Source organism: Cucumis melo, chromosome 12 (genome assembly GCF_025177605.1).
Source record: "Cucumis melo cultivar AY chromosome 12, USDA_Cmelo_AY_1.0, whole genome shotgun sequence".
NCBI lineage: Eukaryota > Viridiplantae > Streptophyta > Magnoliopsida > Cucurbitales > Cucurbitaceae > Cucumis > Cucumis melo.
Genome location: NC_066868.1, coordinates 25,475,190 through 25,487,700, shown reverse-complemented (window position 1 = coordinate 25,487,700; position 12,511 = coordinate 25,475,190). Strand labels below are relative to the sequence as shown.

The following is a 12,511-nucleotide window of genomic DNA, read 5'->3' as shown; positions in this document are numbered from 1 at the left end:
TCAACATTAAATATAAAGTCACTTTATTTACAAAATCTATCCAATTGAACCCTACCATTAATTAATATTTTTACTATACAAGGAGTTGCAACAAACATTTTACAAATTTCTTTTTTAGCTTCATCATCGTTATAAACGATCTTTAATTGTCTTAGCTAAGGTAAACGATGCTTAAACGATAATTGATATAATCTTCTTTTCTAAAAGCTAAAAGTTCGATCTTTCATTATCGTAATCTATAAATTTGATTTTAACGTACATTTTTATAATTAATTTAACTTCATCAACCAAGAAATAGACTTCAAAGAGACGTTGATCATTATATTAAACCACCAAACTTTACCTAAATTTATATGGATTTGATTTTAAATACGTATGTATGTATATAATTTTCGAGATAGCTTAAGGAATCTTTTTCTTTAGCTTAGCCTCTTTTCACTTTTTGGTCTTATATTTAGTTTATCAAAATGTCACCCTCCATAGTCACAAAGTATACCCAAAAGAGAATTTTTGTCTCACTTTTAGCTTCAAAATTATTGGATTTTGAAAATTAATTGTTTTAGTATATTGATGTTGATGTTGAATAATTTCACCATTATATTAAAAATTGTGATATATTTTATATGAGATGTTGAATGTTATGCAAATATAGCAAACTGGGCTGCACCTTAGAAGCCCAATATAGGACTGTTGGCGCACAGCACAACCTCTTTCACCAAACACATTGCCCCAATAATTTGTTTTCAATGATAATATTTATAGGAGACAAAATATTTTAAACTTAGCAATAAAATTACAACAAAACAAAATTTAATTAACTTAGAGTGAAATGAGAAAGAAGGTTAAAAGTGTGTTTCACTTTTGGTTCTTACAATTTTCATTTCATTATTTGAATTTCTTATAAAAAGTTGAATGGTCATTGGTTTACTCTCAAAAGAATAAAATGAATGTCTTAGATATTAAATAAATGAAGTTTTATACATTTTTTCTTTTCTGAATGGAAGAGTTGTACTAATTAGAATTGAGCTAAGTTCATCTTTGATTATTACAAATCTATATTAATTGAGCTTAATTTGAATTCAAACTTAAATAAATTATAGAAATTTTGATAGGTGTAATTTTATTTAATAATCATATTAAATTAGAGTAGAAGGATAAAAGGAGGTAAGTTTTGTTTTGTTTTTATTTTCATTTTCCGGAGTACGAAAACCCGTATATCGGTCGCCGCCGCCGGACGTTCACAATTGATCGTCATCTTCACAGTGAAAGAGCGAAGCAGCTCGTCGTATTTATTTCGGCATACCTTTGGATTTGGCCAAGAATCGAAGTTTCGACTTCGCCATTACCTTCTAGCATACTTCTTTCCGAAGGTTTTCCGCCCCTTTCTTTTTAATTTAGTAAATCAACGCCGGCACGCAGCACAATTTCGTAGTCATGCTCAAAATTCTTACTCCTAACAGTAATTAAAGAGTTCTATTTGTTGTGCGTTGCAGTTTGAAGTCGACAATGGATGGAGAGGAGTTGACGGAGCAGGAAACTCAATTGTATGACCGCCAAATTAGGGTTTGGGGTGCGGATGCACAGAGGAGGTATTTTTGCTTAGTGTTTTGTGGATTCTCTTATCTTGACTTTTCAGTGTGATTGGTTTTCAATTGCAAGCTTTGGAAATGCTTTTATTCTGAGTTGAAGCTTCGTTTTGGGGTTCTGCTCGTAGGCTGAGCAAAGCTCACATTCTAGTGTGTGGAATGAAGGGGGCTGTTGCTGAGGTAACATTGAGTTGTTAATTAGGCTGAGTATTGGCTTGTCCTTCCATTTTGTTTATATTTAAATAAGGCTTTGTTGAATTTGATAAGAGGTGCTTGTTCGTGTATCTCTTTCTCTGGGTTGTTAGTTTTGCAAAAATATCGTTCTTGCTGGGATCGGTAGTTTGACATTGGTGGATAATCGGTTGGTGACTGAAGAAGCCCTTTCTGCTAATTTTCTGATCCCCCCTGATGAGAGTGTTTTTGGCGGGAAAACAGTTGCTGAGCTTTGCTGTGATTCTTTGAAAGATTTTAATCCAATGGTTCGAGTTTCAGCCATCAAAGGTATTACTCTGTTTCCTCCTTCATTCACTTGTTGAGCTCCGTTCTGTCTGTACCTTAGTCATCTATGGTTGTAACAAATTTCCATTCATGAGTCCTTAAGTTGTTAACTTCAACATCGCTGTAAGTGGTGACCCCCCGATGAAATGAAACTAAAATTTATGTTCTTCTAGGCGAACCCTCGAGCTTTGATGAAGAATTTTTGAAGACGTTTGATGTTATAGTTGTCAGTTGTTGCTCCCTGGCTGAAAAAGTAGTAGCTAAGGCTTCACCTTCTTCTTTGCCTTCTTTATATCCTCAACAGGATTTTATTCTTGACATGTTTTTATTATTGTAATTCTTGTAGAAATCAGTCAATGAGAAATGCCGGAAGTTACCCAAGCGCGTATCATTTTATACTGTTGACTGTAGAGATTCCTGTGGTGAAATATTTGTTGATCTACAAGACTATAAATATGCAAAGGTGGCCAATCAAAATATTCTACATCTTTAATTTAGACTGTGGAGATTTCTATGGGTTTTGTTCATCTCAGAACTTTCTTTTGATCACTTGTTCTGTGAAGTTGACACTTGCATTTATTTCTGGCATAAATTTATGAATGATCTCATGTCACTTTGTCCTGACATTTTCTCGACAGAAAAAACTTGAGGACACTGTGGAATGCCAACTATCATATCCAAGCTTTGAGGTATCATTTTTCTCTTATGTTAAATATAAAACAAGTCGCTATTTAGTTTTGAAAAGTAAGCCTATTGTCTTCCACCCCAATTTGTTGCTTTTATTCTCTACTTTTTACCGTTGGTTTCAAAAGCCAAGCCAAATTTTGAATACTAAAAGAAATAGTTTTTAAAAGTTCATTTTTGTTTTTACTTAAGAAATCCAACCTAAGAAATTGAGAGGAAATAGACTTAATTTTCAAAATCCACCAAATAGACTTAATTTTCAAAATCCACCAAATAGACTCATTGTACTCTTTGTTTAATTTTGTGGTGGGCTTGTTTTCTTTTAGGTATTGTTTGATTGTACTCTTTCGTTTGTTTTAATAGGGTCTTTATTTTTTAATTTATTATTATGATTATTATTTTGGTGAATTACATTGTACTCATGCACTTGTAATCCTTTCCTTGTAGGAAGCAATTTCAGTACCCTGGAAAGTACATCCCAGAAAAGTATCAAAGCTATTTTATGCATTAAGAGGTGCGATGCTTGTGTGAATACATAAACCGTGATTTTTCCCCCATAGATCTAGATTGGAATGGTTCTACAGAACATGTAGATCTTTCATGTATTCTATCATATCTGCCAAGCTCCTTGATCATCATGGTCTAGAATCAAGGGCAGTGATCATTTTTTCTATATTGGAGTTGAATTTCAATCATTTTTATGTTGTTGATCTGTTTTCTTCGTCTATATCAATGCCCCAACAATAGCAACAATGGTTTTCTCATGGGTGCAGTGATCGAACGGTTTGAAGAGGCCGAGGGGAGAAATCCGGGAGAGACTTCAGTATCTGATCTTCCTGGGGTCTTGAAGTTGAAAAAGGAGATCTGTGAGTCACAGGTTAAGTACTAGGAATATGCTTCTTATGTGTTTCGTTATTTCAAGTGGCATTCAATCTTACTTTATTAGTAACAAACATTGCAGTCGCTGAATGAAGCTCACATTCCCAATGCCCTTTTAGAGAGATTGGTGACTAATCCAACTGAATTCCCTCCCGTTTGTGCTATCATTGGGGGAATTCTTGGGCAGGTACGTATTTTACTATCGCTTTGAAATGACTTTCTTTTTAAATGTTTAGTAGTTAGTTACTGACATAAACTATCCCGCCTTTTAGGAAGTAATTAAAGCTGTATCTGGGAAGGGAGACCCCCTTAAGAATTTCTTCTACTTCGACACTGTTGATGGGAAGGGTATAATAGAGGACATTTCTAACCGGTCCTAACAAGGGATGCTTGCCCTGCCCTTGCCCATCTCATTTTAAAGCGCTTCATGGAGTTTTTGGTCGCAGTTACATAGTGAAAAATTTTAACCGTTCGAACTAACTTCTATAGATTTTGAAATGGACGGAATTGTAATGTTGATGGATTCTTAGTTTAGATTTATTTTTATATTTAACCACTTTTATTTTTATAAATCAAAATTATGTATGGAAGAAACCTTTTTTTAATCATATTGATGGTGGCTTGTTAATCTACACCTCTGATAAACTCTCTACCACCAATTTGTACTAAAAAATCATGATAAAATTTAAAAAAAAAAAAACTTTTGACCATTTTGGTAACGTCAATTATAAAATCTTCTTTTGACAAACAAGTAATGTAAAACAAATTCATAGTTTTCTTTACATTAAATTACCATATGGTAGTATGACGTCTACGAGATAAACTCTGGATATGCCGAACTTCAATTAATTTTGAAATAGAGATTATTGTTATGGAAGAAAATATTGGTAGGAAAGAGTTCTTTCTCGTACACTAATAGACATACTAATTATGTAATCCAAGATAATTCCGCATACTAAATAACTCTAGACATCAATTTTTTTTAATAACTCGAGTGAAAATAATTAGTGGGCCAAATGTGAAGTTTTATATTAAACCGAACAATGAATAGGGTATTTAAAAGAAACTTGGGAGTATCTATCTGCCTAAGCAGGGCTGGGAATCCAAGCCGAATGGGATCAAATTGGCTTAACCGAAGACCTGATCGGGGGACGAGGCGCAATGAATGGTTCATTAGAAAGAAACCCAATTGTATTTAATGAAATGTAAATTCTTTTGTATGCATTTGTATCTCTTAAAAGTTAATTTTCCATAAAAAAAAATACAATTTATATAGAAAAAAGAGAAACTCAAATTAGAAAGTATTATTTTAGAAATAATACACAATAAAAAAATAATATTGATAAAAAATCACAAAGAACTAGAGGGAAGACCAAAGAATCAATACTCGACGAGGAATCTTCCAACCCAAATAGTTGAGATGAGGGTTGATTTCCCCGTTTGGACGGAGATGGGGGATTCCCAAGCCTCGCCTGCCAACCTATCAAATGGGTTAAATAAATGGATTCCCAACCTATCGTTTTCAATGTCTATTAACAATAGGTTACAAACGTCTATTAACAAATGAGTCTATTACTCATAAAAGTCTATCAACGGGAAAGTCTAATAAAATAGATTGTACTATATTCGCAATTTCTTTTTTTTTTTAATATTGTTACATTTAGTTATTATTATCCTTAGTTGTATACGTGTTACCTATTGCACCAACCAAATCAAGATTAAAGTGGTCAAGAGAAGAATGGTCTACAACATTATCATCATGATTTTTATTTTTTTTTTTGTTGAAAATGACCTAACACATTAATTAAGAAGCAACCAAGATGAATAAAACATGAAGACTAATATTTGATGAAATCTAAAAATACTACTACTAGAAAAACAACCCAAACCAGTTAACTGATATATCAGTAGCTATCAACAACAATATGAAACTCTTCATCCAATTTTTTACTTCCTAATTCAAAGAATGCTATTAAGAGTCTTAATGTTTAAAATTGGGAATTGAATATTTAAAATAAAAAATATATATATTAGTCTAACCATTTGTTTAACTAATTAAGGTATATGTCTTCGACTAATAGATTATAAGTTCAAGTCTCACTCAATCGCCAAACTAAACTTAGCTAAGCAGTAAATAACGTGACCTTCCATATTGTAGATAAGAGATCTGATCCCTTGTTTCCACGATTGTTATACTAAAAAAATTCATTCATTCACTTTTTTTCTTTCTTTAGGGATCGGACACACGTTCACTAGTTGACCTCATAAAAGAAAAATGTTTTTAAATTAGTGTGATTTAATAAAGTTTAAAAAGTATGTATTTTCATGTGTTCTTATATTACACATATGCATGAGCTATTGGCAAACAATTATTTAAACAAGAAAAAAAAAACACAAATAGATAAAAAGAAGAATCAAAATCAAAATCAAAATAATAAAAAAAAAAAAAAAAAAAAAAAAGAGAGATGACACATTTAAAGTATAAGTCAATGTTTTGAGTACAAAAAAGATTAAAAGTAAAGGTTTTGAACTAAGTCTAAGTTTTAAATAACTCATCTAGACAATTTTTAAAAAACTAATTTAGAAAATATTCGTTTAAATCGTAAATTTGATATTTAGGGTTTGAAGAAGTTAGAGTTTATTATCTACATGTAACTATTTAAGTTTACAAAACTTTTATTCAACCATATAATTTTATTAAACCACAGACATTAAATTCTTCTTTTAAAACAATATGATAAAATGTTAATCGTGTTTAGATTATGGTTATCAAATTTGTATGAAGTGATTTAACTAAAATTTAGGTTAATATAAAATTGTGGAGTCTAATTACGCTTTAATTAGGATCCAAAATGTTATGGAGCCTACTCAAATCTCTTATATGCATAATAATAATTCCTTAAACACGTTTACTCTTTTTCTAAGTTAAGGTAAAATCAGTTGCAAATGTGTTTCATTGTATACTTTTTACATTTGATGTCAACTCTTGTTATGTTTATCATTTTGATCATCAATGTAAGTTGTAATGTAATTGATTATATATAAGAACTTTTACAAAAATAGCATAAAAATTTATTAAAATAGAGCTCATGTCACTACATTTTTTAAATTGTAAAAATAGCAAATTTAAAAGCGGATAACCTTCTGATTGTTCTTCAATAACTCTTTGACAACCGATAGCCATTATATTTATCATATTCACAATATGCAAAAATGATGTGATATGGATTGTTTTTTCTAAATTTTTTTTAATCTATCTTATACGATTTCCCTTATGTAGTCCTTCACTTTTTGTTTAGATTATTATTAGAAGTTAATATTTTATTAAATATGGTTATACTTAACATGACATGACAAAATATACACCAACATGCATATATATATATATATATATATATATAGTGAATTACGTAATTGCCCACAGCTGTAGCATGGGCCGAAAGGAATCACAACCAATAAGATTGGGCCCATTAAGTGGTTTGATTCCAAAGCAGCTTTGTTTGTTTGATAAGATTGATCACAGATCTTTGATTTTGTTTTCTATAGTTTTTTTAAATAATGTTGATGAAAGATGTTGTTGCCAAAGTTTTGTTTCTGGAAATGGAAAATTGATGAAATATATTACACAAACCAAACAAGTTTGAAATAAAAGCAAAATTACAAAAAGTGGTTTTTATTTTTATAATTCCCTTTTTCTTTTTCTTTTTCTTTCTTTCTTTCTTTCAAAAGAAAAGAAATGAAGGGTCCAGTCCTCAAATCACATGGATGCCCCCAGTTTACCACTCTCATTCCCCCATGATATGTTTTACTTTTGTTAGACATCTATCACATTTTAGCCCCCTCCCATTATTGTTATTATTATCATTGCCTTCTCCCTTTCTCTTATATTTGACCACTCCTTTCCTTTTTCTTTTCTAACTAAGATTCTTCTCTACTCCACTTATTCCAGATGCCTCTCCATCTTAATTATGAATCAAAACCCTAGATTTGACTCATCACCACCAACACTACTTCCCCTAAACATTCATCCATACCTTTCTACACTCTCTAAATAGATAAACACTTAATATATACCTTTTGATGCCTCATCAACTTCCATTTTCTTGGCTTAGCTCTCACATTTTCCCCCCTTTTTCAAAATGAATTAAATTAACACATCATATTCAAAGATTAACATTAATTCCGTGTGTTATGTTACGCGGCTGACAAAACCTTGTGTTATGTTGGCTCTACGTGTACAAATTCAATGGAGATGACGCGTACCTTTGACGACCACGTGGCATCTCTTCCTCCTCCTTCCTCTTTTTCCCTAAAACCAAAAGGAAACAAGACACACTCCTTGCCACGTAGGCTCCAAATATAACAAAATAAATAAAACCAATTTTCCCCCTTTTTTTTTTTTTTTTAAAAAAAAAAAGTTGGTGTGTTGTCAAATACACAAAAGAAATGATTATTATTAAAAATGGTACCAAAGTTAAGGGATCATTAATTTTAGTAATAACACGTATTTCACTCTTTTCTTTTTCGTTTAGACAAAACCACGTGGAAATTTTGAGAAGACCAAATAATTTTTCTTCATACGTAGTAGTTAGTAGGGCCACAATGACATGGATTTGCCATCTTTTCTTTTTCTTTAAAAATAAATAAATAAATAAATAAAAAAAAAAGATCTTCGAATTATAAGTCAATCAAAGATTTGTTAAAGAGCTGTGTCAATTATTATTCGTAATAATAACCTAAACCCATCTAATTCTTTTGCTTTCACAAGCAAATGGAATCTTTAGACATATCAAATTTTAATCTATTTGGCAACCCCACTTTTAATCATTTTATAATTATTCCGCCAGAATTAACACGTTAATAATTGAAAATTAATAAAATATCGTTTTCATTTACTTCGAGTCTAAAAAGGTTAAAATAGAAAACAACCGTATAGCTTATCTACAAGGTTCTTGAAATATTTACAATATGACTAAGATGTATATCGGATTCGACGAAGTATGTAAACAAGTATCTTAAAAGGAAAATCTAAGAATAACTTAGATATATTTTCTTTATCAAAGTCCGAGATCTCATGCTTAGAAGTAGGAGATGTGACTCTATACATGAGATAAGAAAAATTTAGAGAGGGTTAGTGAAGAAAAGTGGCAATTTATTCAACACATAACTCTTTGATGTGTGTTTATCTTTTAACTGTATTTTTTACACAACCTAAGAGATACGTGGATAGTTCATATTTGTGTTTCATTTTCATAGATTTCTTCTAAAAAAAATGTCTTAAATTTACATATCCCTTCCGATCATGCTCTTTATATTTATAAATTAATTTATGATTAAATTTAAGAGAAAATGTTAAGGATAGTAAAAAAATCTATTTACAAAATAGTAAAACAAAATTAAATGAAGTATAGAGAATTTGATTAATTTTGATTTATATAATATGTTTATTTTTATTATTTTCCACTTTTAAATATAGTTTTATATGACATTTACACATTATTTTTCTCAATCATGCAAGAAGTTCTACAAAGAAATATGAATTTGATTATAAAAAAATATACATGCATGTTTGACTAACATTTGCTTTGATTATAAAATGCAAATATAGAAAAGTGACAAATATACATTTAAATTAGGTTAAAAAAAGTAAGGAGACGATACACTCTAACATGATCTATAAGTTAAGAGAATATCTAATATTCTTATAAGATTTTGATAAAACGTAACATTTATAACTTATACGAACGTTTTACGTTAAAATAAATAATAAGAATATCATCCTTAAATATTAAATTTCTCATTATCCTTTGTAAAGGAGAAAAAAAGCAGTTCCATAAGAAGGTGCCAAGTAATTTGAGGGTACAATTTAGAAACAGGTTTTAAAAGTGGTTGATCAGAATAATAAGAACGATAATAAAGAGATTTAATGAAGTGACATAAAAAAAAAAAAAAAAAAAAGCTGATTTGATTTTACATAAAGTATTGTATAGAGATGTCATAACTCAGCATTCACATCCAATTACAAATAATTGCAACTATGAAAATTCACAGCTTATATGTCCAATCATTTCTTGTCAACCTTCTGTGGGTATCTATTACAAATTAGGTTCTTCCTACAACTACAATTATTTCTTTCTCATACTTTCTAACCCAAAAATCAATTAATTTCATTCTATAGTATTCCTTATCGACTCAAAATTTGAAGTTTGATTTAAGATTATTTATTTGAATCTCATCTAAAATTAGTGAAGGTATAATTTTTTTTTTCAAGCACGAGTATTAACGTAACATTTTGTTGGATATTGTAGCGATAAAAGATATTGAAAAAAATAAAGAATTGGTTAAACGATCGCATTTTATGATCATTTAGAAGAAGTGTGTGCATGTGTGTCCAATTAATTACGTGTTGACTAGAATAATTTTTATACTTTACATCATAAGTTTATAGGATTTTTTCATTTTTTTAAATTGTTATGTTAATGTTTTGTCGGTTTACTATATTTTTTAAAAACTCCTAATTTCTATACGCTAACTTTGATTTTAATTAATTTTTAAATAAAAATATGTTATTTGAACTTAATACAAATAAACTAATACACTATCTTTAATTATTTATATAAAACTTTATAACCAATTGTTAATATTATAATTAATTTAATGTTTTTTTTAACTTATGTCTATTAGTTAAACTAAACACCTTTATTACATTTAATTAATGTTTAACTCTAAAGTATTGATTTATTTGTATGTCAAGTGATTAAATAACATAATATAATTGAATATTTTTACCTCAAACATGATAAAAAACGTTATAGTCTATCTACAATTGTTCGTAAAATATTAAAATAGTTTATTATTTATATCTATAATATCATAAATAACTTACGAAAATATCACATATATATATTGTGATATTATGTTATATTTGTAATTATTTTAATGATTTTAGTACTGTGCTTTAAAATACCTTTTCTAACCGATATATTTTGTTTGGAATTTTTACAATTTTAAGGGATAAAGATGGAATGGCATTTTAAAATTTGTGTTTTGGCATTCAATACTTTTTGAATTCTCTTAAATGCGAAGATGTTCGAAACAGTTTTATTGTTTTCAAAAACGTATTAAGTCAATATTGGTATTCTATAGAAAACACTTCATCAATCAACAATAAATATATTTTTCAGTTTTTTTCTTAAATAAAAATAAATAAATAAATAAAAGGTTAAAATTATATTTTCGTCCCAAAACTTTTAAAAAGGAAAAGAGTAGTTATTTTATTTGACAATCATCATCCAAATATAGAAATCTTTGGAGACTTAATAAAATCTTAATCACATAAACCAAAATATGCTTTTTTTTAAACAATTTAGAAACCAAAACGGATAGTTTTAAAAGTTCATAAATTAAAATATAATAAAATATAAAATTTAAGAACTAAAATAGAATCAAACTAGGAACCAAATGTATTCTTTTTCACTCTTTCCCATTTATTAAAGCACAAATTTAATTTAGTTTAGCTGCGACGAAAATTAGGATGGTTTAACTTGTGTAATTATATAGATCAAATGTTAGATTTTCTTATCCTATGTGATATATATAAAAAATCATTAGAACTGTGGCAGATAGATTTCTAGATCTGTTTTTTATTTTTATTATTGAAAAATGAAAAATAATGGATAGATATTAATAAATTTTTATCAACTTTTAATCGATGATAGACCTTTACCAACTTTTATTACTAACAAAATATTGATAAACTGGAAGGTAGAAAATTTTGCTTTAAAACAAAAACAGATATGATTTTCAAAAACACCAAAATAACCAGATAATTAATTATCCAACAAATTAAAATCTAATTTTCAATCTTGTCTCAAACAGATTATTCATACGTTTCAACATTTTTAGAAAAGATATATTATTAGAATCTACCTTTAACAAAATATTAAATTTTTATACACATGACATGTTAATTATTTTTTAAAAAAAGATTAAAACAAACTCTAAGTTGCAATTAAAAGACGTTTTAATTTATAGTTTAAAGCTTAGAAACATATGTTTGACCATGAATACAACGTGTAATCTAACCCACTTATTCTTGAACAAAATATAATATGGTTATAAGGAAAATTTGATTCCCAACAGGAGATGGAGAGGATGGTCAAAGGGTGAGGTCCTACAAAACAAGGGCATCTGAAAATAGTGTGAGAATTTAAAGAAGAGATGAGTGACACTATATTATATATATGTTGATGTGTTGATGAATCATTGATGATTATTTCAGATTTGAATAAATAAACAAAATGATCATTAAGTGGGTACAGAAAAATAGCAGAGAGACACAAAGACACAGTACTATAGGTTATAATTAATTTTCTGTATCGAGGTTTCATTTAAAACTATGTAATATTCCCAACTTTAGTACCACCAAACAACAAAAGGATGGGATCCCATTATAATGTTTTGTTTTATCTTCTCTTCTCTCCTTTCTTCACTGCTCTCACCAACCCATATTTCTCCTTCTTCTTATTGTTATTTTTAATCTCTCTCCCACACTCTTTATTAAAGATTATTATAAAAGGAATAGGTAGCTGTTTTAAATATGTTGACGTGGGATTTCTCAAGTTAAGAGAATTAATTTTGATTTGATTAGCTAAAGCAGAAAATAAATGGAATGTGGGAAGTTGGTGTGAGTAATATAGTTGGGATGATGGGTCTAATCACCATTCGTTTCATTGTTTTCCTCTACATTAACGTGAGAATTTGAATATTAAAATCGAGTAGATGATTTGATCGTTGAACTATGTTTATGTTAATCTATCTTTTACAGTATGATACCGTATTGAATAGAGTTTTTATGTGTCGTA

The 12,511-nt window shown here is 29.0% G+C and overlaps 1 protein-coding gene across 1 annotated transcript; it reads left to right on the top strand.

Annotated features, from left to right (window-relative positions):
• The first annotated feature begins 1,123 nt into the window (after positions 1-1,123).
• On the top strand, positions 1,124-4,279 carry LOC103484544 (SUMO-activating enzyme subunit 1B-1). The gene is made up of 11 exons (XM_008441680.3): positions 1,124-1,370; positions 1,494-1,589; positions 1,715-1,766; positions 1,892-2,087; positions 2,258-2,337; positions 2,431-2,547; positions 2,723-2,773; positions 3,216-3,282; positions 3,542-3,645; positions 3,730-3,834; positions 3,920-4,279. Exons 2-11 carry the CDS (start codon positions 1,507-1,509, stop codon positions 4,025-4,027), a joined length of 963 nt encoding a protein of 320 aa, XP_008439902.2. The 5' UTR covers positions 1,124-1,370; positions 1,494-1,506; the 3' UTR covers positions 4,028-4,279.
• Positions 4,280-12,511: the final 8,232 nt, after the last annotated feature.

Excerpts from the sequence above, each read along its gene's own strand:
- LOC103484544 (XM_008441680.3), top strand. The coding sequence starts at position 1,507 with ATGGATGGAGAGGAGTTGACGGAGCAGGAAACTCAATTGTATGACCGC. Across the intron at positions 1,767-1,891 it reads TGAAGGGGGCTGTTGCTGAG|TTTTGCAAAAATATCGTTCT; the intron begins GTAACATTGAGT and ends CTGGGTTGTTAG. Across the intron at positions 3,646-3,729 it reads AGGAGATCTGTGAGTCACAG|TCGCTGAATGAAGCTCACAT; the intron begins GTTAAGTACTAG and ends CAAACATTGCAG.